This window comes from Polychytrium aggregatum (genome assembly GCF_025602895.1).
Source record: "Polychytrium aggregatum strain JEL109 chromosome Unknown BJ171scaffold_41, whole genome shotgun sequence".
In the NCBI taxonomy this organism is placed as follows: Eukaryota; Fungi; Chytridiomycota; class Chytridiomycetes; order Polychytriales; genus Polychytrium; species Polychytrium aggregatum.
Genome location: NW_026516243.1, coordinates 251,862 through 276,996, shown reverse-complemented (window position 1 = coordinate 276,996; position 25,135 = coordinate 251,862). Strand labels below are relative to the sequence as shown.

The window sequence follows — 25,135 nt, the reverse complement described above, 5'->3', positions numbered from 1 at the left end:
ACCGAGATCATGTTCCTTGAGGCATTGATGTCTCGATCCCACAGCGTATGGCAGCTTGCACAGCTCCGGACAAAGTGTGGTTTCTCGACATCAAGATGCTCGACCTTCTCGAGTCGCTTGGCTTCCCGACAATGTGAGCACACCTGGGATGTGTTGAACTCGTTCACCGAGCACACATGGATCTTGGAGACGGATCGGTCCGGTGGTCGTCTCTGGTGATGGTGGAACTGCTCAAAGTACTTGGCGAACCTGAGTCTCCTGGGACTGGAAGCATATCCCTTCCCCTGTTTCCAGGATGCATTCCCAAAGGCAATCACCACTTCGGTCTCCTTGGACATACTTGCTTGGCCATGAATGCGATGAGTGGGCGGGTGTATTCAGGTCTCGAAGAAGCGACAGTCCAAGCTCAAATCGGAATGTCCCATTTCATTTTGGAACGCTGTAAACAAGTCGCGATAGTTCCCGAGATGAACATCCAACAAGTGGGAAAGGATCTGGACGGAAGAAGACCACCTGGTGTGTACTGGCGAAGCGTACATGATCGGTTACAGCTTTCAAGCTATGAATATACAAATGCTATCGGCGTTCGCAGCGATTATCCCCAACAACTCGCTCTAGAAGCCAACCCTGTGTGTTCGGACAAGACCGTGAAGAGTTCATCCACAGTGCAGTGAAAGATGGCTCTGCCAAGAAGATTAAACCCTCAATGGCCCCTGCGGGAAGCTCCACTACTCGCGTGACTCGGATTCACTCGGCATTGCCCTTGGGTTTGGGGTTCTCCTGTTGGGCAGTGTGGGACACGGTAATGTGTGGCATGGCCCAGCACCGATATCCGATCGTCCGGGCGATATAGCACAGTCCCTCGGTCTCGATGCCGTCATAGCCGCCATACTTGGCGTCCCAGTCTGATCCGATCAGATAGAACGGGGGAAAGTTGACGCCGTTGCGGTGCACGTCTGCGCGGACATAGAGCACTGTCCCGCCCTTGAGAGATGGGGAGTGCATGGATCCCAGAGTGTGGAGTGTGGAGTGTGGAGAATCATGTCAGCTCAAAGTGTCGAGACCCGCGAGCGATGCCAGTGGGAGACGGTGTTGTCATTTGCTCGAGTATCAGAGATCGGAGGCCGTTGTGGTTGTGGAAGCGCATCCAGTCGAAACACAGCGACGGTAAAGTGCCGAGAACTGCAATGTCGACAATGCAACCACAAGAACACCCACCACAGAGTCGAGTTCGACAACTCGATCTTCCTTGTTGATCCAGTCGCTGACGAACTTGGACCCGCTGTGCATGGGAACAAAGTCGGTCTTCCGGCCGTCCTTGATGTCTTTCCACTGCTGCTCGTTGGGTCGGGTGCGCTTTCCCACCCACGCATTCGCTGCATCGACAGATTGTGGAGAAGACAGAGGGCAGCGTTAACAGCGTCGAGTCAGAACCAGGGACACTTTAGTAGCGGGAAGCACCCTGGTGGTCTGAGAGCATTCCCAGACTTGCATGCGGCCTCACCCAGCTGACACGAACAGAAGCACTCACCATCAAAGTTGTTCGTGCCGTTGGTGCCAAATCGGCAGAAGGGCGTGATGATGTCGAGACCCGACCGCACAAACTGCTTGAGGGCATCGGACTGGATCTCGATAATGTCCGAGTCGATCCACAGGACCCCGTCTTCATCGCGGAGAGTCGACATGAGCAGTCTGTTTCGCAGTTGGGCCAGGAAGCTGCGTCGAGACTTTTGAATGTCGGACTTTTGTCTGTCTTTGCGGGAGAATGGTTCCTCCCTGATGTACAGGATGAGCGAGGCAGCAGCGAGGTTGTGTCGGCGGACAAACTGCTCAAACTCGGGAATGAAGGCCTCATAGTCCTCGTAATCGGAGATGAGGAATCCCAGGCTGAGCAGATGTCGCGGATAGTCAATGGACTCGATAGTCTGGAGATAGGATGTGAAGGTACGGTTCTTTCCGAACGAGTGGCTGTTGTGGAAGTTTGAGAGGATGAGAATGTTCTTGTCGAGGTCTCCGTCGCGGTAAGGGTTCAGGGAGGAGTTGTTCACGGGGCTCTGGCGCTGCAGATGGATGTAATTGTGGGTGCCAGTGGACCTGGTGGTGATATACGGATCGACCGGAAGAGCCGACGGTGTGGGCGAGGATGCATTGGAGGATGCGCCAGTGGAGGCGGGAGATGCCCGGGCAATATTCGAAGCTCTGGTGCGGATAAACGAGCTCTGCTGATCTCTCACAAAAAGAGTCAATGCAACTATGGTGGCAATGGCAGCAAGGATTTTGGTCAAAGACCGCTTGGTGATGGTTGCGGGAATCATTCTGAAAGCGATGGCAGGTGGAAAGAGTCGAGTAGATGCCGGCCAGGCGCAGACGCCGAGGTATAGATACCGAGGTCTGTGGAGATGCGAGCACACGCCAGACAACGACTGCAAACCGGCCGTCAAAGGTGCGGTGCGATTGCGCAAGCCGAGCAAGTACCCATCCGAAACCCGGGCCAGGCGCTTGTGCGCGTGTTGCATTCGCCAAATCTGGATTTGTGTAAGACACGCGTCCACGGAGGCTGGGGAGGCAAGCCAGCCAGCAGCCTTCTTCTCCGAATGACAACGTGGACAGGAACGTCTGGATCGACCAGCCGCCTTGACCGAAGGGTTTTGTTTGATCACCCGGAAAAAAAAATTCTCGCGACAACTCTCTAAGACGGTGAGCCGCGCTCGCCGAGCAGCCGGGCTGGTACTCGGCGGCGACTCTTGAACCAGAACTCGGAGCTGCCCGAACCGAACCGAACCGGATTGGTTTGCAAAAATGACCTGGACCTCCGTGTCGTGCTGCGGATGATGTCGTGCTCTGGGTGGAGGAGGCATGGTGATTCGACATGAGGCGAATGCCGCCCTTCGCCTGCCTGGAGCGGCGGGAGCAGGCCTTTGCCATCTATGCGTGGGCATGCCTCTATCCATCCTGCTTACACCGTTTCAGTCAACAAGGCCAGACGAGCCGCCGGAGGAACGCGTGAAGCCCCGAGTCGACAGGGCTGTACTTTGACATGCGACGTGGCGGTGCTGCCGTCGGCAAAGGCCCAGTCGATTCGCAAGCTGCATGGACCACGTTTGTTCCGCGCCTGGCGCCGGACAGCATGCGGAGTCGTTCGAAACAGACACACAGGCCGGGCTGAGCAAGCAACGCTTGGGTGATGGCGACAAGGCATCACCTTATCGAGGGCGGCTCCAGAACCAATGAAGAGCCCTGCCGAATCGTGCTGCCGCTGACAGGCCAACGCCGACGTGAGTTGTACAAGCCGCCCGCCCCACCATTGGTGTGCACTTTGACTGAAGAGTAATGCCGTGGAAGGCAGCAGAATCGCTCTGTATCGGGATCACAGGAATCCATGTGCACATTCAGGCAGGAGGCTTGCAGATTGGCCAATGCATTTGCGCCGCTGGATCGTACATAGTCTATCACCAAGAACGATCGCCCTGGTCCTCGGCCAATGTAACCAGCGTTGATGTAAGCGCCATGAAGTTTCTCGATATGAAAGGAGATATCCAGTTCTGACCACAGATGGTGAGGTTTTTCGGAGTTTGAGTGTACAATCGCATCAGCAATCTGGATTTTCGAGAATCTCGAGAGCCAGAAATGGACAGTTAACCTCACACCTACCAGCGACTCACTTCCTGCTGACTGAGTCATTCAAAGTGTAGATATAACAACAGAGTCTCCTCCAAGGGCGATGCCTGTCCGCGCCATGTCCTACCACCCTCCCCAAAGTCTTCAAGCGCATGGAGTGCCATGCGTTTCAGAACCCTCATGGCTCTTGGCTGATGGTGGACTAGTCCAACGAGCCAGGGACGCCGCCAGCAGCAACTTGCCACTTGTTGTGGACAGGCCGCTGCGGCTGTGTGCAGCGAGACTAATGTACAAAAATGGGGGAGGGCGAAGAAGCCGGCCGCAACCAAACAGAGTCGGGAAAGCTCAGCCCAGTCTCGTGCCGGAGTGCCTAATAGTGCCGGGGAAAGCAGAAGGTCTTGTGGTCGTCGACGGCCTTGACACACTGGTCGGCGGAGTGGTCGACGGCGTTCATGCAGGCGAAGACACGATCGGAGCCACCATCCTGGCAGAACAGCTTCTTGAGCTCAGCACGGAGGTAGGTACACTCGGTATAGGTGGAGACGGCTGAGACAGGTCGGATGAAGATATCGGTGAGCAAGCTGGGTCAGAGAAGCAGCCGAATATGCAAGCCAGAAAGGGATGTGGCTCGGCCAACCTTCGGTGATACTTACAGAAGCCGCTCTCGCAGCTATCGTCAGAGGTCGAGCCCTCGACGGCAGCAGAGGACTTCCAGGAAGGCTTGGCGCACTTGCCCTTGGAGCAAACAAGATCGTCGGAGCAGTCGTGCTCGCTGCTGCAAGAAGCACCCTCGCAGTGGCCCTTCCAGGAGCAGTAGTCATCCTTCTTGGCACACTTGCCCTTGGAGCAAATCAGCTCACCAGAGCAGTCGTTGTAGTTGTTGCACGAGGCACCCTCGCAGTGGCCAGGCCAGGCACAGCTGGAGCCGTGCGAATCAAGCTGGGAAAGATCAAAGAAGCGGGCAGCGCGAGCGACAGCGAGGAAGGCAGCGGCCGAGACGCAGATGAGCATGATGAACTTCATGGTGACGATGGAGATGTGCGCAAAACGAAGGAATCAGAAAGTGGTATGTGGGCGGCCGAATGGAGGCTGGAGCGGTGTTTGAGCGGGTTTGGCTGTGAGGTGTGGTGGTGAGGAATTGATGCCAGGTTTATATCAGACAGGCGATGCGGTGGCAGAGCGATCACCGCCCCTAATCTTGCATGGAAGTGCCCGGACCACAGGGATCTTTGGTCAGCGTCCTGCCACTGAGGTGCATGTCCAATCCAGAGGGATCAATCTGGCATCGGTGTGATCATGGGCAAACGAGTTGGTGGCGCTGCAGACGAGTTGGATGCAACGAGAGACGACGATTGAAACCGAGGACGGCCATCGACACAGGCGGGAGTTGACAGAACGAGTGATGCTACGACCATGATGAGTGATGCAACGATCATGACGAGACAGGATCAAGACATGGCACACATGGCGATGCGCCGAGCTGCGTTGATTTGGTGTCGTTGTCTCCTGGCATCGACAGCACCATGTCTGGTCCCTGTCCCCACACCTCAGCAATCCCACCGCCCCATCCCACGCTGCATGGATTCATGGTTATCGTGGGTGCTATGGCTCCATACACACATGTATCGCCGTCCCTGTCCTCGCCACCCTGCATCTCTCCGTCCACTGCCACCATCGCAAGCTCGCTCTGGGTTGTCACGTTCTCGATTCCGAATGGGGGCGGTGCTTGGTCGCCCACTTGGCACGCCCTTTCCACTTGGCCCAATGTTCGGTGCCTCTCCCTCGTCTCCATCTGTCAACCTCCAGCCCATCCAGCTTTCCATCGATTCTTTCATCGATCCGTCCGCACATCCCATCCAGCAGCCAGCGTGCCATGTCTGCAGCCACAGGTGAGCCTCTGTTGATGATGCATCACCGATGGCGGGTGACGGCAATGTCTGCTGCTGACCCTTGTGCCAGACTTTGATGCCTTCCTGGACAAGCACGATCTCGCCAGGAACAAGACCCTCCTGGTCGACAACGAGATCAACAGCACCGACCTGGTGGGTTGCTTGACTCTGTCGCCGATGGCATGATGCACTCGATGGTTGGCGATGTCCGTGCTGGCGATGGAATGTCGCCGACACTGCGGCCGTCGATACCCCTGGCCATCCAGACATTGTTGCTGAACAACGGCTGCCTGTCCAGGTCCTCTCTCTGACCGAGCCAGAGATGAAGCAGATCGGGCTCAAGCTCGGCGCCATCAAGAAGATTCAACGAGCTCAGCGCCAGAACACCGAGCCGCCTGTTGCCGTCCACAAGAGCGAGCCGCCTGTTGCCGTCCACAAGAGCGAGCCGCTTGTTGCCGTCCACAAGAGCGAGCCACCGCCATCCAAGACACCCGATGGCAGCGAGAATGCTGTTCTCCCTGTGGTCCGATACAGACCGCCTCCGCTGGCGAGGGGATGGAAGTGCCAGCTGGGCAACAGGGACCACGAGGTGTTCATCAGGTGCGGCGATGTCTGTGGTGCAGTGTGGGGTGTCTGCACTCCAGCCGGTCGATCATCAATCCATGTCCATGTCTGCACTGGCAACACCGACATCCAGAGTGCCCACTGACCATCGCCTCTTTGCCCAGCTATCGAGTCTTCAGCGACGAGATGCCCGCAATCAAGCTCTACGCCGCCCTCAAGTCGTCCAGCCAATACGACAAGAACCTGTGTCCGTACCTCGACCAGCTGTGTCTCGTCGATGCCATGAACTGGGAGACGGGCTTCATCAACGGCCTGGTCAACTCGCAGGTCATTGTGCTGGTTCTGTCGGAGCGGGGACTGAGCCGCACCCGCGAGGCACACCTCAAGCCAGACAACCAGTTCCTGGAGGTGAGCAAGCGAGCGGTTGGCCGAGCATCCATGTCGATGCACTTGCACTCGATAGTCCCTGACACTCACACTCACACTCAGGTCCAGCATGCCCTGCGTCGGATGCGAGAGTCGGCCACCACCGGCCGCCCGGTGACCGTCCAGCCCGTCTACATGTGGTCGACCCGCATCATCAACAACCAGACCTATGCTTCCAAGTACTTCCCCAACCCCGACGACTTTCCCGACGAGCCGCCCTGCCACGATCTGAGTCCCCTCGTCGACGGCAAGCCCGTATCGATCCGCCAGACCATCCGAGATGTCCTGGCTCTCCAGCAGTTCAATGCAGCCGATGGGACGGCGGTGATGAGGTGGGTGGCTGCTGTCAGCCCATCGATGGCAAGCCATTTCTTCTGCATTGCTGTCATGCTTGATCGCAACATCCTGCACGCCATGCACACCATCCATGTCATGCACACCATCAATGCCATGCACACCATGCTGCATCAGACTCCTCTCACAACACCACACGACACCATATACATCGCATCACCTTGCTGCACATCCATCTGACCACATCCAACTGACTCCATTCCCTTTCGCACTCGTCCATCCCCCGCCACCAAACTCAGGCTCTCTCCGTACATCCGAGTGCTTGTGGCCAAGACCGAGAGGGCCATCGCCGAGGGCATCCTCTACCACCAGAGCCGACCCATCGTCCTCGCTGCCGACGAAGACTCGCAGCTCCGCGTCCTGCTCGATCCCATCGACTTTGACCCCGACAGGAAGGCGCTCGAGGATCTGTATGTCGAGGGAACCCGCCAGTGGCTGTTTGACCATGTCACTGCCTGGGTCGACGACGACGACAACGCCGACCTGGTCCTGTGGGTCAATGCCGTCGCCGGTGTCGGCAAGTCCGTCGCTGCCGCCCAGATCGCCAACATCCTGCTTGGCCGGGACCAGCTGGCGACATCGCTGTTCCTCAAGTACAACGACACCCGCAAGAACAACCCCCGCATCCTGCTGACCACTATCGCATATGGACTGTGTCGCTGGTACGCACCGATCGGCCGTCGGCTCCTCGACGCTGGCCACTCCAAGGACGACCTCGACAAGATGAGCATCCCGGACCTGTTCAAGGCCGTGATTGAGGATCCACTCGAGGCTCTTGGCCAGTACCGGCCCAAGGGAGCCGTCGTGGTGATGGTCGATGGACTGGACGAGTGCCATCCGCGCGACGAGATCCTGTCGCTCCTGGCCTGGCGACTCACACAGCTGAAGGACGAGTCCCGGATCAAGCTGCTGCTGACGTCCCGCCCCGAGGCCGACATCAGGGATGCCTTCCGAGGAGTGCCGACCACGACGATCGAGCCGTCGAGCGAGGACAACATCCGCGACCTCCGGGTGTTCATCGACCATCGTCTCAGGGACCATCCCAGCCTCAGTGAGTCGGACCGCACCCAGGCGATCTCGGTGCTGCTGGACCAGTCCAAGACATTCGTGTGGATCAACCTGATCCTCAACACCGTCGAGCACGAGCTGGAGACTCCCGAGCCTGGATCGACGCCGTGCGAGGAGAGCGACGCAGCACACGAGCCACGGACACTGACCCTCGAGATGATCCGGGAAATCAACGACTCGTCGGTGGATCTCAAGGGACTGTACCACAAGACATTCGCCAAGATCCACTCGCAGTCGAGCCATCCGGCCGAGTTGGTCACGGTGGTGTCGGCGATCGCCACGGCCCAGTCGATCCTGACCCCACAGATCATCGCCGATGTGTTTGGACTCGAGATCGGCGTCGTTCGCGAGTGTCTCAAGAGCCTCAGTCTGGTCCTCGATCCTGGCGCCAATGGATTGGGTCCCCGAGGCAGCCAGTCCACCAATACCGAGGTCAAGTTCAACCACAAGTCGGTGGCGGACTATCTCCTCGGCGATGCATCGACTGGCCAGCCGTGGCATGTGTCGAGCTCGTTCCACACGGTGTTTGCCAAGGAATGTCTCGGAGTGATCCTCTCGCATGAGCCAGTGATCAACATCTGCGATATCTACGAGTTCCACGACAATATCGCCGACCTCGAGGACAGGGTCGCAGCCAAGATCACACCGTCGCTGCGATACAGCGTCGCCCACTGGATCACGCACTTTGTGTGGTGTGTGGAAGGAGTGGCCGAGTCGAGTCCGGTGTGGCAGTCGACCGAGATGGTCGATGTGGCAGCGGTGCTCACTCGGTTCGTCAAGACGCATGTGTTCTTCTGGCTCGAGTGTGGGTCGCTCACACATGTGGTCAAGTCGATCATCGAGCAACTGGCTGTGCTCCGAGGAGTGATCGACAAGGCACCCAGCACCATCGTCGACGACACCACGAAGGAACTGGTCAAGGACACGTATCGATTCATCCGCGAGTTTGCCGATCCGATCATTGCGAGTGCGCCACAGGTGTACAACTCGGGGTATGCATTCACGCCGAAGGAGACGGCGATCTACAAGACATATGCCACCCAACTCGAGGACAAGATCCCGTTCCTGGTCACAGCCGGTCCAGCACCGACCTGGGATCCGTGTGAGATGACACTTACTGGTCACTCGAGCCAAGTGAACTCTGTGGCGATCTCGCCAGATGGCAAGACGATTGTCTCTGGCTCTTTGGATAAAACCATCAAGGTGTGGGATGCCGCCACTGGCCTGGTGAAGTACACCCTCAAGGAACACCTAGATAGTGTGAACTCCGTGGCCATCTCGTCTGATGGCAAGCTGATTGCTTCTGGTTCTCGTGACAAGACCATCAAAGTGTGGGATGTGGTGACGGGTCAACTGAAGCAAACCATCGAGGGGCACACTCAAGCTGTGAACTCCGTTGCAATATCACCCGATGGCAATTCGATTGTCTCCGGCTCAATCGACAAGACCATCAAGGTGTGGGATGTCTCCACTGGCGGGTTGAAGCACACTCTCGAGGGACACGCAGGCACTGTTACCTCCGCGTCCATCTCACCCGATGGCAAGTGGATTGCTTCTGGTTCATGGGACAAGACCATCAAGGTGTGGGATATTATCACTGGCCAACTGATGCACACCCTCGAAGGACACAAAAGACATGTGTACTCCGTGGCGATCTCACCCGATGGAAAGTGGATTGTCTCTGGATCTAATGATAGCACCGTCAAAGTGTGGGATGTCTCCACTGGCGAATTGAAGCACACCCTCGAGGGGCACACAGATACCGCTACATCTGCAGCATTCTCACCCGAAGGCAAACGGATTATCTCTGGCTCTTCGGATAAGACCATCAAGGTATGGGATGCCTTTACTGGGCAAGTGAAGCACACGCTCGAGGGCCACACAAATATTGTGTACTCCGCGGCGATCTCGCCTGATGGCAAGTCGATTGTCTCTGGGTCATTCGACAAGACCATCAAAGTGTGGGATGCTACCACTGACCAAGTCAAGCACATCCTTGAGGGACATGCAGACACTGTCAATTCCGTTTCAATCTCACCTGATGGCAAGTGGATTGCCTCTGGTTCATGGGACAAGACCATCAAGGTATGGGATTCCATCACTGGGCGAGTGAAGTACACCCTCGAAGGACACAAAGGGACGGTAAACTCCGTTGCAATCTCATCCGACGGAAAATGGATCGCCTCTGGCTCTGATGACAAGACCATCAAGGTGTGGGACTCCATCACAGGCCAAGTGAAGCATACCCTCGAGGGACACACCGATACCGCTACATCCGTGGCGATTTCACCCGATGGCAAGTGGATTATCTCAGCCTCCGATGACAGTACCGTCAAAGTGTGGGATGCCACCAATGGCCAAGTGAAGCACACCCTCGTGGGGCACACATGGCGTGTGTGGTCGGTGACGATCTCAGCCGATGGCAAGTGGATTGTCTCTGGCTCATTTGACCTCACCGTCAAGGTGTGGGATTGTGCCACGGGCCAGGTGAAGCACACCCTCGAGGGGCATACAGAGGGTGTGATCTCTGTGGAGATCTCACCAGATGACAACTCAATTCTGTCTCGCGATGTTGTTGATGAGGAAATCCGCTGGGTCCGTCGCGGTGACGAGTGGGTTCGTGCCGATAACAATCTTGCCGATATCATGGCTCCGTCCGACTCCCCAACCTCGTCCAAGTGGGTCGTAATCGACCGACGTTATGCACCACAGTGGGTCCGCCACGGGATTCACTCAGCCAAATTTCCACACTCCCTCTTCGACTGGAACCATCAACTCACTCCTTCATCCAGTGCATTCATCGTGCTTAGTAAAATACCTCAATACCGCCCCGTCATCATCCTGGTAAGTGGCATTCGTCCACCTCCCCACATCCTCGGCTCTTACTCACCGCTCCGCCTCCACAGCCAATCTTCCTCAACACATTCGAGATACAAGCCCAAGTTTCATATTACCGCCGGGCACTCTCTGAAGCACAAAGTCAGTCCTATGCCCAGGAAATACAAATGTAGAGGTGTATCACAATTCGACTTGGATGGTCTAATACAACACTACTATGCCACTTGAATTAGAGCATAGGTCTGGCTGCCCAGGGTTTTCCACCCAAGTCCAAGCCTGGATGTCATTGTAAGGTGACCAATGAATAGCTCTTGCGTATAGCCAGAGCCACGGTGTTTCAGGCCGAACCAGTGGGCGGCCGAGGGCTTTATCAAATCAATACAATCAAGTTCCGGGAGTCGTTCGCAATTGCCTAGCCAGAGAATCAGCCTCGGAAGGCTCCGCTTGAGAAGCATGGAGCGGAGCCATAAATTCGCCAAAGACTCGGAAGTCATCCATGAGTGGGTGGAAGAGACTCAGTCGAGTCTATCGTCATCTCAACTTGGCGTTGCAGTCTCGGTCGCCATTCTGCAATATACTCGATCGAGTCGTTTGACATCTTGAACTTTGCATGGCTCTTTGCGATATCTGGCATCATGATCTCTCGTTTGCCTTCGATACCCACGAGCCGCTTGGCTGTCCCGATGAGAATCCTCAAGAATGCATACCCGCCATCTATTCGATTGCTCCTCGCAGGTGCGGTGCCGCACTCGAATGTGATGATGTCGTTGCGGGTGTCCAGGGACTCGAGCCACTGGACAGCGTCCTTTCCAAAGGCCGTGAATGCCCTGCGGCTGAGGCTGTTGATGAAACATGATGTACCAAGCACCCTTGATAGATGGTCGATGGCCTTGAGGGTGACTTTGCACTGTGAATACCGATCGCAACTGGCGATGGAGGAGCTCATTGAAATCAGGTCTTGACGAGAGACCTGCTAGGTGAACAGCCCCTCACATAGGAGATTGCCTCAGTTGAGAACGCATGCAACTACAACGATTCCAAAATGAAATGGAACACCCCCGTTTCTAACCAGGACAGTGCTTTTTTCTGGAACCTGAATACACCCACCCACTCATCGCATTCATGGCCAAGCAAGTATGTCCAAGGAGACCGAAGTGGTGATTGCCTTTGGGAATGCCTCCTGGAAACAGTGGAAGGGATATACATCCAGTCCCAGGAGACTCAGGTTTGCCAAGTACTTTGAGCAATTCCACCATCACCAGAGACGACCACCGGACCGATCCGTCTCCAAGATCCATGTGTGCTCGGTGAACGAGTTCAACACATCCCAGGTGTGCTCACATTGTCGGGAAGCCAAGCGACTCGAGAAGGTCGAGCATCTTGATGTCGAGAACCCACACTTTGTCCGGAGCTGTGCAAGCTGCCATACGCTGTGGGATCGAGACATCAATGCCTCAAGGAACATGATCTCGGTATGCCAGTCGATCATCGCCACAGGAGATCGACCGGGTGTATTCAAGACTGTGCTTCCCAAACCAACCAAAAACAAAGAGATTGCCAACGAAGACAGGAGTGCAATGCCATGGCCTACCCGCTGGGCCTACAAGTCAGTCAGTGGGTTTCAGACATCTGAAGCCAGGAAGGGAAAGTGTCCCGTTTCTTTCTGGATATGCTGTACCTCCCAGAACGTCGATTTGCCGAGTACGAATGACACTGAGGGCAGGAGCACACTGATAAAGCGTGTTTTTGAAACAAGTCAACTTGCCATCAACAGATACCGCTAATCAGATTTCCGTGGGTGTTTGGGAGTTTCCTGCCAGTAGGTGTGGGACACGGTGATGTGTGGCATGGCCCAGCACCGATATCCGATCGTCCGGGCGATATAGCACAGTCCCTCGGTCTCGATGCCGTCATAGCCGCCATACTTGGCGTCCCAGTCTGATCCGATCAGATAGAACGGGGGAAAGTTGACGCCGTTGCGGTGCACGTCTGCGCGAACATAGAGCACCGTCCCGCCCTTGAGAGGTGGGGAGTGCACGGATCACAGAGTGTGGAGTGTGGAGTGTGGAGTGTGGAGTATGGAGTATGGAGTATGGAGTGTGGAGAATCATGTCAGCTCAAAGTGTCGAGACCCGCGAGCGATGCCAGTGGGAGGCGGTGTTGTCATTTGCTCGAGTATCAGAGATCGGAGGCCGTTGTGGTTGTGGAAGCGCATCCAGTCGAAACACAGCGACGGTAAAGTGCCGAGAACTGCAATGTCGACAATGCAACCACAAGAACACCCACCACAGAGTCGAGTTCGACAACTTTATCGTCCTTGTCGATCCAATGCACCACCATTTCTGCACCGTCGCCATTGGGAACAAAGTCGCTTGTCGTGCCCTCTTTGATCTGTTTCCATTGCTCCTCGCTGGGCCTTTTGCGCCTCCCGACCCAAGCGTTGCCTGTGTTGGTGTGAAGCAAGGATGCGTCAGTTGGATGGCCACGGCAACATTCGTGCTGAGTGGACAGTACACACCATCGTAGGATTCCATTCCCTTGGTGCCGAATCGGCAGAAGGGCGTGACGATATCGAGACCCGACCGCACAAACTGCTTGAGGGCATCGGACTGGATCTCGACAATGTCCGAGTCGATCCACAGCACGGCGTCCTCGTGGCGGAGGGTCGAGAGTAGCAATCTGTTTCGCAGCTGGGCCAGCAGGCTCCGGCGCTCCCTCTGGATATCGTCTCTCTGTCGCATCTCGCGCGATGACGTCTCCTCCTGGGGCTGCAAATAGATGGCGCCGGCGGCAAGGTTGTTGTCGCGAACGAACTGGTCGAGAATCGGGATTGAGGACTGGAGATCCTCATAATCCGACATGAGAAAGCCCAGGCTGAGCTGATACATTGGGTACTCGAACGCGGCGATCATCTGGAGAAAGGAGGAAAAGTTGCGGCCGCTCCCGAACGAGTGATCGCCATGCAGGATGCACAGGATCAGCACCGTCTTGCCGGCGTCCTGGCGGGCCTTGTCGGGCAAGACGACTTTCCGGGGAGTCTGGCGTTCGATGCGAAAGGATTCAAAGTCGCCGTTGGACCGGAGCACGATGAAGGGCTCGTCATAGTGGCTGTCGATAGAGCGCGGCATCTTCTCAACCAGCGAGACGACCATCTGGTACTTGAGAGAGACCGAGTACAGCATTTGGAGCCACACGACAAGCGTGATCACCACCAGGACTCTCTTGAAATTGAAGCGAGGAATCTGGATCATGTATGCGTTGCGTCTATGGCGAGCCGGCCGGAGATCGGGACGAGAAGGTTAAATCCGATGATGCTTGGAGATGGCTGATCAAATCGGCTTCGCTGTAACGACGACGGCGACGGTGGGTCCGATTCAGGGCCACTTGCTGCCCAGAGCAATGTCCTGCCCATAGCAATGCCCTGCCCTGATCGGTCAATTTTAATGTGCCCTGATTGGCATTGGACAGTGCTTTCTCCCGGCGCCTGCAAGTCATTGTCTCCGCCCAACAACCATCCAGGACAATCCCTTGCGACCCCGAATGGCGCCAGGCGGAGGACGGAGCTGCGACAGAGTGCCGTTACTGGCGGATGGCAAAGCTTGAGCAGCATCAGCATCCGCCAAGCGATAGCCATCTCCATCAGCAGGGCAGCCAGAACACGGGCAGGGGCGACTGGTTCATGGGCCAGCCTCGTTCTGCCGGCTTGGTCTTGATCAGTCGAGGCCTTGGACTTGGACTTCCATCACAACCTCCCGCAGGCGATACCATCGTGTCCAATTTGGCCATACAGCCATGGAAGAGATTCGGCCTGAAGCCAACAGCCAGGATACCCAGGAACGAGCTCGGTACCAGCAGCTCTATTTCCCAAACCACAACTACAGCATCATCAACGGCTTTGGCCACTCATACAAGGATGGCAGCCCCTCCGAGCGATTGGCACGAGAGGCCCTGGACGATATATCGTGGCTGCCGCTCTTTGCCGACAACCTCTCTCGGCTGAGTCTGGTCGGGTGTCGTCGGATCGTCGACTTTGAGCCGCTGCGACATCTGGTTGGGCTGCACACTTTGGATCTGGATCATACTGGCATTGGCGATCTCGCTCCGCTTGCATCGCTTCGGCGACTGGAGAGGCTCTATCTCTCCGGCACAGCAGTGCAAGACGTAGAGCCCCTCCTGGAGCTTGCTGCACTCCGGCGGCTGTATCTGCCGCCCCATGCACGAGAGTCCCCGAGCGTCCAGCGACTCAAGGTCCACAACCCAAGGGTCAAGATCTACTTCAATCGATGAGAAACTTGCCGCTGGAGGAGACGGGAGGGTGTCTGTATATCTATCTCTCGCCGCAAGGCTTCGGTCTCGGCCACCAATATAGTATCATTTCAGCGGTCTGGATCACTCGAATGCAGCAAGAAAGCCCTCAGCAGTCGATTGGATGATCTCCGCAAGCAATCCGGCGGCAGATTGCAGCGGCCTCGCTCGGATCAGCGCTTGCAACGGAGCAGCGCGGGAGACCCTGGGGGTGAAAATTCCCCGTCCCGATCTATCGCCCACCGACGGGCGCCGAGACGAAACAACCTGCGCTCGGTCTGCGTTGCTCATCTGTCCTGCTCGCTGTCCTTTGCAATCGGCAACAAGCGCTATATCTACGATCGGGAATGTCCCAGCCCCAGCACGGACCGGCGCCGGGTATCCTCGACTCGGAGCTTTCTCTGTCATCGCCGTTTGGATCACAGGGGCTCTATGCTCCACCGCCGCCGCAAAACATCACTCGAGTGGTCGTCATTGCCCTGGACAAGTCAGGTAGCAGCCGCAGCTGATCACCCGACAGCACTGATCCTTTGCGATGGCTACAGCGTGTCCGTGAAGCTGGGCCGGCCAAGGAGAAGTACTCACCCAGCCATTTGCGCCATCTCCGTATCGACCGCCGATCCAAACGCTCGGCCGGAGCAGATCACAGCGAAAAGGCATTCTCGTGGAGCCTGGACAATTTCCTGCGGCCCGAGAGCGATCTGGTGGTGCTTGTGAATGTTCGCCCGATCGTGACGCTCCCGGGGCCATTTGGAAGCGCATATATGGACTTCCAGGGTGAGGACGTTGAGGCTGTACAGTAGTTCGAGTATAATGTGCCATGTAGCTGCCGGGCCCGTCATGCAGGGATCGCAATTCGGGCGGCCCGGTCCTGCCCAACAATCAAAGCAAACTCGCCTGGCGAGTGTGTCTGTCTGCTGCTGACGATGATCAGCAACCCGCACTGCTGGCTTGATCTGCTCCTAATCTTGCCATGGCGTCACCTAAATGGATCTATGATGCGGGCCAGACTACATTCTTCGCACCGAGGAAAAGGTGAGGGCCACCTGGTCTGCACAAACATGTCGGCAGCGATCTTGCTCATGCTCTCGCTGACGCGCGCTGGGAACCCGGTGAACCAGAATCGAGAGGAGTCTCACAGGTTGCTGCGAAGAGCATCTAGGCCGCTCAAGCAACGACAGGTGAGCTGGACTCGGCCACGATGCAATGCGAATGCGATGAACAGAGGCCAACTCGCGGTCCTTGTGTCCTTTGATCATTCTGGACAGATCGCAGTCAAGGGAATCGCCATGCGCGGCGATCCGCGCCAAGAGATCACTCGCAAGGTCCACGAACTGAGCGCAGATGCTCTGATCGTAGGCTCGCGTGGGATGAGTGCCCTCAAGCGGTAAGCTCGCTTGGGTGCAGCACACATAGATCGGAGAGCAGGGCCATTGAGTTGTTGCGGGGCTGTGTGGCCTGGTGGTCCGAGCATTGTCTTGGGGCTGATCTTCAATGGGACTTGGCAGGGCACTCATGGGCTCGGTATCAGGTACATACGATGTCGCTTGCCTTGGCCGAACTGATATACACCAACAGCGCCAAATACCCGGCCTCGGTGCTTGGCCTGACCTCGCACTCCATCTGATCAGAACCGCATCCGCTTGCATTTACACATGCCCTTACACTCACCTGCATTCGCATTCGTCCCCCGACATCGCCTCGCTCCTTCGCCGCCGTACTGTAGACTATCTCGCCCACAACTGCAGATGCGCCGTGATCATTGTCCGCAACGACTGTGAGGTCGAGATCGGGGCTCGTATCAGTAGTCTGGCGACACTCGGCGTTGTGCTCTCCAAGGATGCTCTCGAGCACCCGTCCTCCGACCAGCTTCTCCCGTCGCTACCTCCAGCACAGCCATACGAGTCTGCGCCCGAGCCCAGGCAACCCCGCGACGACGATCTAGTCAAGCCAATACCCATTCAAGCGCCGCACCTGGGCGAGCACTGCAGCAACGCGACAATTGAGATGGACTGAACTGTTGGCGAGCGGCGGCGGCGGCTGCGAAGCCAAGCGGTGTGCGAGTCGAAGAGCTGGAACAAAGGAGGGCTAAATATCCAGTGCCTGGCGTCTCCTGTCGCCTGAATATATTGGTGTCGATCAATCAACACCTCCGCTGACTCTGTGCGTTGGTGTTGGGTCGGGGTGCTTGCTCGGTGGGAATTCCTGTGGTGGTGGGCTGCTCATGGTCGCCGTGTTCCTGGCCACACAGCATCCCAAACAGGGCATATGAACGCTCATTTGCTGGCGGGGTTGTTGCTGCCGCCAGCGCCCGACTCTGTCGAGATCCCGCAACTTTCCTTGACAACGCACCCGCTCTGCTCGCTCCGGCACACCCCACCGCCAGCACCGAGCCCAGCGCCCCAAGGCGATCATGGCCGACGACGACTTTGATCTGTACGGCGAGGATCTCGGAGGGACCTACGGCTCGTTCGGAGCCGACGGCGAGGTTGGTTTGACACCGCACTGGTGTGCATTGGGCTCTTGCTACAGGACTGCTTGTCGTCCCAGCGCACCGACATGAATGCTGCCGCGGGAGAGATTTCGCCTCCCCCTCTTCCAACCAGCCCTATTCTCCATCTATCCGCGCAATCCTGGGCCCTATCCTGCTCTAGGACATCTATGGGGACTTTTCAAAGTCCACGAAAATCTACAACGAAAGCCTGACCGGCAACGCCGACTCGCTAGACCCTGCCGCATCCAGCCCCAAGGCCACCGGTGTGGATGACGATGCAAGACCAAAGCCCGCCACAGAAGACGCAGGAGCATCCGGCGAAGGGCGCCTGGAGGATGATCCCAAGCAACCACATCCGTCGAGCGCAAGCACGAGCCCCGAGGCACTAACAGTACCGGAGAAGCACACCGGTGCCGCAGCGCATCCGCCGCGATCGCAGCCCGCACATTTGGGCAACGGCAGCAGGTCACTGTTTGTGCAGGATCTCACCTGGGTAAGTCTCTCTTGCAATCGTCTGTCCAGTCAGACTGCGGTTGTCTGGACACGCCGTTGTCCCTGGGTGTGGTGGAAGGACCCTGGTGCGTGATGCGCGGCGCTGGCTGATCTCCCTGTGCCTCTTATCGTCTGCACTCCGCCATTCCCTATACGTTCAACCGGATACACTGAAACTTGGAATATCTCGACCCGCCATGAATCTATCTGCAAACGGAATCCGGAACTTGATACCACCCCTCCTCCATCGACTCGCCTCCTTCCGCTCCTCTTTTTGCGGACAACCACCCGAATCTCCCCCGATCACATCTCCAACTGTGGCTCCCGCACCCAAACTGTGAATCCGATGACTCGCGGTTCACTCTACTCTCGGTCGTTTCTGTCTCGCACCGCGTGCCAACGCGTGCAGTACACCACGGACGAGGATCTGCGTCAAGTCTGTGTCGATGCCGGAGTCGGAGACCAGGTCCTGCCTCTGGAGATTACGTTCCAAGAACTCCGTGTCAACGGCAAGTCCAAGGGTATCGCATACCTGGAATTCACCAACCCTGAGTCTGCTGCCGTCGCGAAGGAGTTTTTCGATAAGATGTACGTGACCCGTGAACACCTCCTCTCCGGTGCCGAGATCCATGAATGCCGCGATAGTCGGATCGGCTGCAGCGGCGATCACAGCATGGCTGTAGCTTAGTGCGACAGTGGGCTGAACTGTGATGTGTATTTTAGTGTCGTGTAGACCCCATGTATATCAGTGCCGTTGTTTGCTGTTGCGGATACCATCGATGTAGTAGTCTGTGTTGTTATCGGCGCTCGCAGTCGCTGTGGTTGTGGGCGCGGCGGTGTGTGCGCGGAGCTCTTCTGTACCTGTATTGCCTCTGTGGCTGCTCCTGCCATCGCGAGCTTCAATGTCCGGACCATTGATCTCGTTGTACATATCTGTCCGCTCCACAAACGTCTGATGCCCTCAATGATACTTACCGTTCCGCAGTGAAATACACGGTCGGAAACCCCTCGTCACTTTTGGTCCTCCCAACCAGTCAGGTAGCCCATTCCGAACCGTTGGAACGAAGGAAGGAAAGGAGTATAGCATCCCCAAGGTTAGCGCCCCGCCAAAAATCACACACGCCAACTTGCAGCCAATGCAGCCAATGCAACCGATGCAGCCGATGCAGTCCATGCAACCAATGCAACCGATGCAGCCGATGCAGCCACTTCAATCCATGGTCGGTCTAGCGCCCATTCAGCCGCCACATGGCCTGCCATCGATGCCTGGGATGCTGGGAGCACCGGACGTCATGGACCGAGGACGCGGCGGGCCTGCAATTCGCCCGGTTATGGGCCGCGGCGGCATGCCGCCCAACTTTCGACCTCCCGGACTGGGTGCTCCGTTCCTTCCCAGCCACGGCAACTTTGGTCATGGCTCGATGCCGGGGCGGTTCTTTGAAGCCGACTTTCAACCATCGCCCATGATGATGGGCGGCCCAATGGATCCTCGGTTTCGCGGTTCCGGAGGATTCCCGCATATGGGCGGAGGCTTTGGCCGTGGAGGTGTTGGTGTTGGCGGCGGCGGCGGTGGTGGTGGCAGCGGCGGTGCTGCCGGAGTTGGACCCATGGGTGGATTCGGGCGAGGCGAGTTTGGCCCCCGTGGAGCTCAAGGCTTCTTCGAGCAACGAGGTGGGCCCCACGGACCCGGATTTGAAGGCATCGAAGCCGACTTTGATCCGATGACTGGCGGATTTGGACGCGGTAGCTTTATCAATCAGCCTCCTCGTGGCAGGTAAGGATCGCGGGTGACTGTTGGATGTGCAAGGAGTGGGTGGCGGTTGACAAGTCAGGCTGACTGATGGCATGTTGCTGTGGCGTGAGCGATGCAGCTGGGTTCATGATGGGTGGGTGATGTTGAAGCACACTTTATCGAGCGAGAGGGTTCGCAGCGCTTGTGATGTAAGCCAAACGGTGGGCACATCAATGACAGCGATCAGCAGCAAGTCAGTCATGCGGGTATATGAAATTTGACAGGCGACTGACTGACTTACTCTCCCCCCCCTCCTTACGACTCCGCGCTGCCTTCGCCCCTTGCATGACACAGGGCATTTGGCGGACCCGGAAATGCAGGCCCACACGGCGGCCCTAGCTTCGGCGGTCCTATGAACCCAAGCCGATGGTCTGACCGCAGTCGCGACGAAGGAAACGAGCCCGGAGGCAGTGAGCGCGAAGGGCCCGCCCTCGGAGCAACCGATTCCAAGAACCTAGGCTCGGACGACGATCGGGGCGAAAAGCGCAAATGGGAAGAAGGTCGGGAGGCGTCCATCGCCGACGAGGCCGACGCCGGCGACAAGCCAAAGCGACCAACTCTGGATTCCCCACGACATGATCGCGGATCCGACAAAGCCGATCGAGACAGGGACCGTGAACGAGAGCGAGATCGAGATCGTGAACGAGACCGTGATCGCGACCGTGATCGTGATCGTGGCCGTGAACGGGATCGAGATCGAGATCGCGACCGGGAGCAAGATCGAAGCCGCAAAGATCATGACCGCGAACGAGACCGGGAGCGGGACCGTGGCCGTGATCGCGATCGCGATCGGGAACGTGAACGCGAACATGGTCGAGACCGAGACCGAGACCGGGACCGGGACCGGGATCGAGACAGGGATCGCGAAAGAGAGCGTGAGCATGATCGACCCAAGGAACGCGACCGGGACCGGGACCGAGATCGAGACCGAAAACGATCCGACATGGCCGTCAAAGAGCGAGAGCCTGATGCGCGAGCCCCAAGCGATCACGGCAGCAGCTCACGAAGAGACGATCGTAGCAGCAGTTCGCGCAAGGAGCGACATCAAAGTCGGAGCCGAAGCCAAAGCCGAAGCCGAAGCCAGAGCCAGAGCCAGAGCCAGAGCCAAAGTCAAGGCCAGCGCCAGAGCCAGGGCCAGGTTCCAAGCCAAACTATGTCAATCCACTCGGAGCGAGCCAGGCGCGACGCTGACGAGCGATCGACGTCGCATGGCGTGGCTCTAGGCACACCCATGGACGACTTTGGAGCGGACTCGCTCGACCTCAGGCTCGATGCCAGTCCCGATGAAGACCGGTGGATGATGGAGCCTTCGCCTCCGCCTGTGCAGACCGCCAGCCAAACAGCCGTCAGCGGTGGCGGAGGTATCCGTATCGTCGGCCGCAGCCAGAGTCAAGGATCAAGCCGAAGCAGAAGTCGAAGTCGCAGCCCGCACAACGACAGTGTTGGTGGCAACGAGACCCACGGCCACCGAACATTTGATACCGGCGACAAATACATCAAGCGATCCTCGTCGGCCCGGGGCGGCGGCGATAGTAGCGACCGGCGCGAATCCTCTTCCTCGGGCAAGTCAAGGAGCCGATACCGATCGAGCCGACATCGATCAAGCCGCAGCGAGAGAGAACGGGATTAGACACGACGGAGAAGAAGGGCCGGGATGTCGGGGATCGTCCTGTGTGCCGTACGGTCAACCGATCGTGCGGGCGACGGGCTTGGTGCATCACTGGAACGCCGAGTGTGCTGGCAGATGCACTGTTCGGACCTGTATGGATTCAGCGCAAACACATATAATACAACACATCAAGCAAAGTCACAGCGAGGAGAGGCCGGACGGTGGCCCTTGAGGGAGAGGGTGGACTCCGTATATTGACAAACAAGGGATGGCGATGGGCAGAGAGAAAACATAGAGTCATTCCAGAAACAAACGGGACAGCGTCTGCTTTCTCTGGCATCAGAGGCCCGAAGTCTGCTGAACTTTCGTCGACCTCGGTGAGCAAGCCGTGCTGTTGTTTCCCATCTTGAATACACCCGGGCGGTGTGTGTGTGTATTCAGACCCGGAGATCAACGACGGTCCAGACTCCAAACAGGGTTCCCCGTTTCAAAATGGGTACACTGCTGTCCAGCGGGACAGTGTGCTGGGCAGTGGACGGTGTGGAAGGTATTCTAGTGATCTGCAAAGGGGCCGTGCGCAATTACAGCTTGTCCAAAGTATGACGGATTAGGGGAGGGAGGTGTCAAGACATTGTTCGGGCTGGGGAGAGCGGCGTGCGGCTCCGGCAAGATTGAGGGATTGCCACATGATACATACGATGTTGCCCAGAAAGATATACCAAGACGACATCATCCGGCCAACGAAAAAATAGTATAACGGAATAATAAAAGAAAGAAAGAAAGAAAGAAAGAAAGAAAACGAGTATCCCACGCATCTAAAGCTGGCTATAGCGATGAATCACCCCCATTGGATTTGCCCTTGAGCATCGACTTTGCCCGCTGAACGAGCCCCAAGTTCGAAGGAGTCCGTATGTGGGCGGCCTGGGGCGACAACGATCGGGAGAGGCTCGCGCTGCCACTTGGAGACTGGCTCGACGTTGCCACTGGAGGAGACTGGGTCGCCGCCATGGCATTCAGGGCATGCGGGTGTGACAGCTCGGCTTCCTCGACCATATCCCGCAACAGGATGCGACGTTGCTGCGAAAACAAGTCCGGGAACTCTTCGAAAATCTCCTCGAGGAGGTCGCCGTTTTCTTGCACAAACTTTGCGAGAATGTCCGGAGGAGACGATGCAAGCGTCTCGGCAATCACCCGGGTCAGCTTCCGCTCCAGCCGAGTCGGCGCCGACGGCGAAGGCACGGGGCGTCCAAGACTCTCGTTCCGGCCGCTGCGGTTGCGGCGCAGAGAAGTGGCGAGGCCGCCAAAGATGCCGCTGCGCTGACTATCCTCGGAGCGCCGGTCAGAGAGGGACTGCGAGAGCAGTGTTGCGGGCGGAACAAAGGTGTTTCGGTGCGAGCCCATGTTGCCGTTCAGGATTTCGGACGACAGCGGCGTGCTGGGCGACATTTCACTGCGGAGGGCGGATCGGGCGGCGTTGGGAATCTCGATGGCGAGCGAGCGGGTGGCATTGGTGACCTCGGCGCCCTCGACTTCTTCAGAGTCTGGCGACGGGGAGTGAGTCGACAGATCCATCGCCTGCTGAGCGGCATACGAGGACGGTGCACGCTCTGAAGGCGGCGACGGAATTGGTCCGGCTGCGGACAACGCAGCGGGATGGGAGCCAGGCTGGGACAGGCCGAGGACTTCCTGGACAGACGAGTCGGTGATTTGCGGCACGTCGTCGTCGGCGCCGACGGCGGCGTCGAGGTTAGCAACCTGACGACAAAGCGGGCACTGGAACATGTATCCGTTGTCGACGAGGGGGATGACACACTTGTAGTGGAAGCAGTGAGAGCACGGGGCCAGGAACAGGGCTTGGCCAGGGTTGAGGTTGGAGATGCATATACAGCACTCTGTGCAGGCATCCGAGACGGAGTGCGAGTTGCCCATGGCACCAACGAGGGCGGCTAGGGCAACACGGAGTCTGCCAGCAAAAGAGAGTGATAATCTAATCAGGGCAAGGCCAACCAGGGCGAGGCCAACCAGGGCAAGGCCAACCAGGGCGAGGCCCTACGCACCTGTAAGGATCGCCCATAGGCTTGTTGATCTTGGCGGAGATGAAGACTTTGATACCGATAGCACGGTAGATATCTGAGTGGGAGAGAGTGGTCCAAGCCGCCAGGGTGTTAGAGAAAGCTCTCGTCGAACAGCTGCAGCTTTATACCGAGGTCCCCTGGAACGACAGGCCGACGTGGCAGTATCGAGCACGGCCGAAGCCCAGCAGTGCCATGTACGTCTGGGGGGACACATGTAGCAGCTGTATCCTTGGGACACGGCTGATGGTAAGCCACGGGGCACATACCCTCCTGGCGGCCCTGGTAGTCGACGCCCAGCTGGATAACATCGTTGCTCTTGAGCGGATATGGATTGCTTTCTTTGCTGCTTGCCGACAAACGGAGGCGATTCAAAAATGTGCCCGATGAGCTTCCACGGTCGCGCAAGTAGACCTGAGGAGACGTGTGAGCGACACAGAGCAGGGTAAGAAGCATGCCGGGCGAATCGCATCAACAGGCAGCCACAGCGAATCACGACCGGGAACAGCATGGTTTGGAGCCAAGAAGCAGGGGAGCGCGGACAGGGCCACAAATCGCGGCATCGACCAAAACTGATCGGCGCCGCTCGCAGCGAAATGATCCGGTGACGAAGGGCAATAGCCACGGAGACAGGGACATATGCATCTCGCCTCGTCGTTCAGGGAAGGGCGAGAGGGACGAGGCAAGACTGAACCCAACATGGTCTGATGCACATTGGGGAGGCCGGCAAAAAACTGGCTGGAAGCGTACCTTCCCGTCGTAGTCGAGCCAGAGCTCGGCATGATCTCGGCTGACGACTTTGCTCCGGAATGCCACCATGTTTTCTGACTCATCGGACTGTTCCTTGGTTGCGGCCGAGGGCATGTTTGCTCCAGTCCATCCGGGCGAAGTTGAGGCGGCACCAACCAAGCCGCCGGCGGCTGGCGAGGTCGAGAGGTCGACATTGATGTTGGCGGCGAGATGCGGGTGTGGCTCGGAGCTGGTGCCGAGGGAGGCACTGAGATTCGACTGGGGCGCTGCGGGCTCGATAAGGTCCGGGACGGTGGGCAGGGAAGACTTTTTGAGCTTGGATTTTGAGGGATCGACCTTGCGGCCGATGCGGAGGTGGGTGCCAGGAACGAGGAGACGCTCGAATGGCGGGAATTTGACGCAGGGACGACTTGGGTTGACGACGGCGTCGGCGCTGTAAGGAAAGAGCTGCACAAGCACGGCGGATTCGGTAGTCATGGCGACAGATGCGGGGATCGGCGACAGGACGGGACTGTACGGACAGATGGGTAAAAAAGATGGGGTTCGGAGGAAAGGCCAGCCGAGAGAAGCCGCTCGATCCTGGAACGAGTAAATCGGGCTGTAACGGAATGCAAGGACGGGACTGCAGCAATATGCAGCCGGACGAAGGGGTCGGCGATGGCCACGGCGGCGACAGCGACGATGGAGGGGCAAGAAGAGATACCGGCGATGGCAAAGATGACAACGGAAAGATGCGAATGGCAAATGAGAGAACGCAGCGAGAACGCAGCGAGACGGCGCGAGAGCGGGCGAGAACGGAGCGAGGGCCCGATCAAGGGCCAGAGCCCCACAGAAACAGCAGCGACAGGGTCCGCAGACACCTCG

The 25,135-nt window shown here is 57.6% G+C and overlaps 9 protein-coding genes across 9 annotated transcripts; 5 read left to right on the top strand and 4 right to left on the bottom strand.

The window, feature by feature from the left end:
• Positions 1-434: 434 nt before the first annotated feature.
• Positions 435-2,315, bottom strand: BJ171DRAFT_631904 (Anp1-domain-containing protein; the record flags this gene model as incomplete). Its single annotated transcript, XM_053115636.1, has 3 exons — positions 435-984; positions 1,219-1,376; positions 1,532-2,315. 3 exons carry the CDS (start codon positions 2,313-2,315, stop codon positions 748-750), a joined length of 1,179 nt encoding a protein of 392 aa, XP_052963362.1. The 3' UTR covers positions 435-747.
• A 1,560-nt stretch (positions 2,316-3,875) lies between these two features.
• On the bottom strand, positions 3,876-4,641 carry BJ171DRAFT_570568 (uncharacterized protein; the record flags this gene model as incomplete). Its single annotated transcript, XM_053113641.1, has 2 exons — positions 3,876-4,164; positions 4,272-4,641. The coding sequence occupies 2 exons, from the start codon at positions 4,639-4,641 to the stop codon at positions 3,989-3,991; spliced, it is 546 nt and encodes a 181-aa protein (XP_052963361.1). The 3' UTR covers positions 3,876-3,988.
• Positions 4,642-5,491: 850 nt separating this feature from the next.
• Positions 5,492-6,483, top strand: BJ171DRAFT_477677 (uncharacterized protein; the record flags this gene model as incomplete). The annotated part of the gene is made up of 5 exons (XM_053108884.1): positions 5,492-5,507; positions 5,578-5,660; positions 5,806-6,107; positions 6,236-6,398; positions 6,463-6,483. 5 exons carry the CDS (start codon positions 5,492-5,494, stop codon positions 6,481-6,483), a joined length of 585 nt encoding a protein of 194 aa, XP_052963360.1.
• Positions 6,484-12,463: 5,980 nt separating this feature from the next.
• Positions 12,464-14,278, bottom strand: BJ171DRAFT_216839 (Anp1-domain-containing protein). Its single transcript, XM_053106440.1, has 3 exons — positions 13,276-14,278; positions 13,044-13,201; positions 12,464-12,774 (listed from the first exon to the last, which is right to left on the bottom strand). Exons 1-3 carry the CDS (start codon positions 14,006-14,008, stop codon positions 12,538-12,540), a joined length of 1,128 nt encoding a protein of 375 aa, XP_052963359.1. The 5' UTR covers positions 14,009-14,278; the 3' UTR covers positions 12,464-12,537.
• BJ171DRAFT_216834 (uncharacterized protein) lies at positions 14,279-15,088 on the top strand. The gene has a single exon (XM_053106439.1). The coding sequence runs from the start codon at positions 14,550-14,552 to the stop codon at positions 15,042-15,044; it is 495 nt and encodes a 164-aa protein (XP_052963358.1). The 5' UTR covers positions 14,279-14,549; the 3' UTR covers positions 15,045-15,088.
• Positions 15,089-15,247: 159 nt separating this feature from the next.
• On the top strand, positions 15,248-17,211 carry BJ171DRAFT_518939 (uncharacterized protein). Its single transcript, XM_053112303.1, has 7 exons — positions 15,248-15,554; positions 15,705-15,839; positions 16,072-16,097; positions 16,184-16,243; positions 16,331-16,449; positions 16,571-16,593; positions 16,789-17,211. The coding sequence occupies exons 1-7, from the start codon at positions 15,410-15,412 to the stop codon at positions 17,076-17,078; spliced, it is 798 nt and encodes a 265-aa protein (XP_052963357.1). The 5' UTR covers positions 15,248-15,409; the 3' UTR covers positions 17,079-17,211.
• A 264-nt stretch (positions 17,212-17,475) lies between these two features.
• On the top strand, positions 17,476-18,781 carry BJ171DRAFT_585400 (uncharacterized protein; the record flags this gene model as incomplete). Its single annotated transcript, XM_053114359.1, has 4 exons — positions 17,476-17,550; positions 17,717-18,049; positions 18,458-18,636; positions 18,772-18,781. 4 exons carry the CDS (start codon positions 17,476-17,478, stop codon positions 18,779-18,781), a joined length of 597 nt encoding a protein of 198 aa, XP_052963356.1.
• A 151-nt stretch (positions 18,782-18,932) lies between these two features.
• Positions 18,933-21,514, top strand: BJ171DRAFT_216810 (uncharacterized protein). Its single transcript, XM_053106438.1, has 2 exons — positions 18,933-19,822; positions 20,135-21,514. The coding sequence occupies exons 1-2, from the start codon at positions 19,185-19,187 to the stop codon at positions 21,468-21,470; spliced, it is 1,974 nt and encodes a 657-aa protein (XP_052963355.1). The 5' UTR covers positions 18,933-19,184; the 3' UTR covers positions 21,471-21,514.
• Positions 21,515-22,224: 710 nt separating this feature from the next.
• On the bottom strand, positions 22,225-24,955 carry BJ171DRAFT_518934 (uncharacterized protein). Its single transcript, XM_053112302.1, has 4 exons — positions 24,272-24,955; positions 23,791-23,935; positions 23,507-23,579; positions 22,225-23,412 (listed from the first exon to the last, which is right to left on the bottom strand). Exons 1-4 carry the CDS (start codon positions 24,746-24,748, stop codon positions 22,275-22,277), a joined length of 1,833 nt encoding a protein of 610 aa, XP_052963354.1. The 5' UTR covers positions 24,749-24,955; the 3' UTR covers positions 22,225-22,274.
• Positions 24,956-25,135: the final 180 nt, after the last annotated feature.

Excerpts from the sequence above, each read along its gene's own strand:
- BJ171DRAFT_216839 (XM_053106440.1), bottom strand. The coding sequence starts at position 14,008 with ATGATCCAGATTCCTCGCTTCAATTTCAAGAGAGTCCTGGTGGTGATC. Across the intron at positions 13,202-13,275 it reads GGGAATGGAATCCTACGATG|GCAACGCTTGGGTCGGGAGG; the intron begins GTGTGTACTGTC and ends ACACCAACACAG. Across the intron at positions 12,775-13,043 it reads TTGTCGAACTCGACTCTGTG|GGCGGGACGGTGCTCTATGT; the intron begins GTGGGTGTTCTT and ends CCACCTCTCAAG.
- BJ171DRAFT_216834 (XM_053106439.1), top strand. The coding sequence starts at position 14,550 with ATGGAAGAGATTCGGCCTGAAGCCAACAGCCAGGATACCCAGGAACGA.
- BJ171DRAFT_518939 (XM_053112303.1), top strand. The coding sequence starts at position 15,410 with ATGTCCCAGCCCCAGCACGGACCGGCGCCGGGTATCCTCGACTCGGAG. Across the intron at positions 16,098-16,183 it reads TTCTTCGCACCGAGGAAAAG|AATCGAGAGGAGTCTCACAG; the intron begins GTGAGGGCCACC and ends CCGGTGAACCAG. Across the intron at positions 16,244-16,330 it reads GGCCGCTCAAGCAACGACAG|ATCGCAGTCAAGGGAATCGC; the intron begins GTGAGCTGGACT and ends CATTCTGGACAG.
- BJ171DRAFT_216810 (XM_053106438.1), top strand. The coding sequence starts at position 19,185 with ATGCAGCCAATGCAACCGATGCAGCCGATGCAGTCCATGCAACCAATG. Across the intron at positions 19,823-20,134 it reads AATCAGCCTCCTCGTGGCAG|GGCATTTGGCGGACCCGGAA; the intron begins GTAAGGATCGCG and ends TGCATGACACAG.
- BJ171DRAFT_518934 (XM_053112302.1), bottom strand. The coding sequence starts at position 24,748 with ATGACTACCGAATCCGCCGTGCTTGTGCAGCTCTTTCCTTACAGCGCC. Across the intron at positions 23,936-24,271 it reads GGCTCGACTACGACGGGAAG|GTCTACTTGCGCGACCGTGG; the intron begins GTACGCTTCCAG and ends ACGTCTCCTCAG. Across the intron at positions 23,413-23,506 it reads CCTATGGGCGATCCTTACAG|ACTCCGTGTTGCCCTAGCCG; the intron begins GTGCGTAGGGCC and ends TTTTGCTGGCAG.